Genomic DNA, 679 nt, shown 5'->3' with positions numbered 1-679 from the left:
TAGCGCTACCATGCCATCCCTGCAAGCCTGTCATCCTGTTACACAGCAGCCTCACGTCCGCACCTGATCAGCTCCTCCCCTGCTTTTGTACCTGCTGCTCCCTCTCCCGCACTCCTTGCATTGCGATCGGACCCGCCCGTGCTCGCATATGCTGCTGCCCCCGCATCCCTTGCATCTCGATCGCTCCCGCCCGTGCTCGCATATGCTGCTGCCCCCGCATCCCTTGCATACCGATCGGACCCGCCCGTGCTCGCATATGCTGCTGCCCCCGCACTCCTTGCATCTCGATCGGACCCGCCCGTGCTCGCATACACCCCTTCCTTTCCTTCTTTGCTCCATGTCTGCATCCACATCTCCTCCCTCTCCTCCTTCCTCTCTCGTCTTGTCTGATCCTTCCAGCCTCCTCCTCTTGCTCGACCTCCTGCTGCCGTCTACCGTCATGGCTTTCCGGCACTTACATTCGTCCCCCTCATACACTAGCACCTCAAGGCATCTGCATGGGTGGGGAGGGGGTGCCACGGTAGTCAATCTTCTCACTTCAGCGACCCAGCATCTGAAGTTTAAGTCTTCGTTCTGTATCCTTATTTGAAGTCCACTTTCTCCACTATTACACGAAGGTTTTCGAAACACAAGCATCTGGAAATCCACATGCAGGAACCACTGCTATGTATGAGCATTT

At 56.7% G+C, this 679-nt stretch overlaps 1 protein-coding gene across 1 annotated transcript; it reads right to left on the bottom strand.

The window, feature by feature from the left end:
* Positions 1-108: 108 nt before the first annotated feature.
* On the bottom strand, positions 109-309 carry GUITHDRAFT_56126 (hypothetical protein; the record flags this gene model as incomplete). Its single annotated transcript, XM_005817778.1, has 1 exon — positions 109-309. A coding segment is annotated over one exon (201 nt), but the record flags the coding sequence as incomplete, so codon positions are not given.
* Between the last annotated feature and the right edge of the window lie 370 nt (positions 310-679).

The sequence above is a fragment of the Guillardia theta genome, assembly GCF_000315625.1.
Source record: "Guillardia theta CCMP2712 unplaced genomic scaffold GUITHscaffold_579, whole genome shotgun sequence".
NCBI classification, from domain to species: Eukaryota; class Cryptophyceae; order Pyrenomonadales; family Geminigeraceae; genus Guillardia; species Guillardia theta.
Note: the sequence above shows the minus strand (reverse complement) of the source record. Positions and strands in the feature narration are given on the sequence as shown.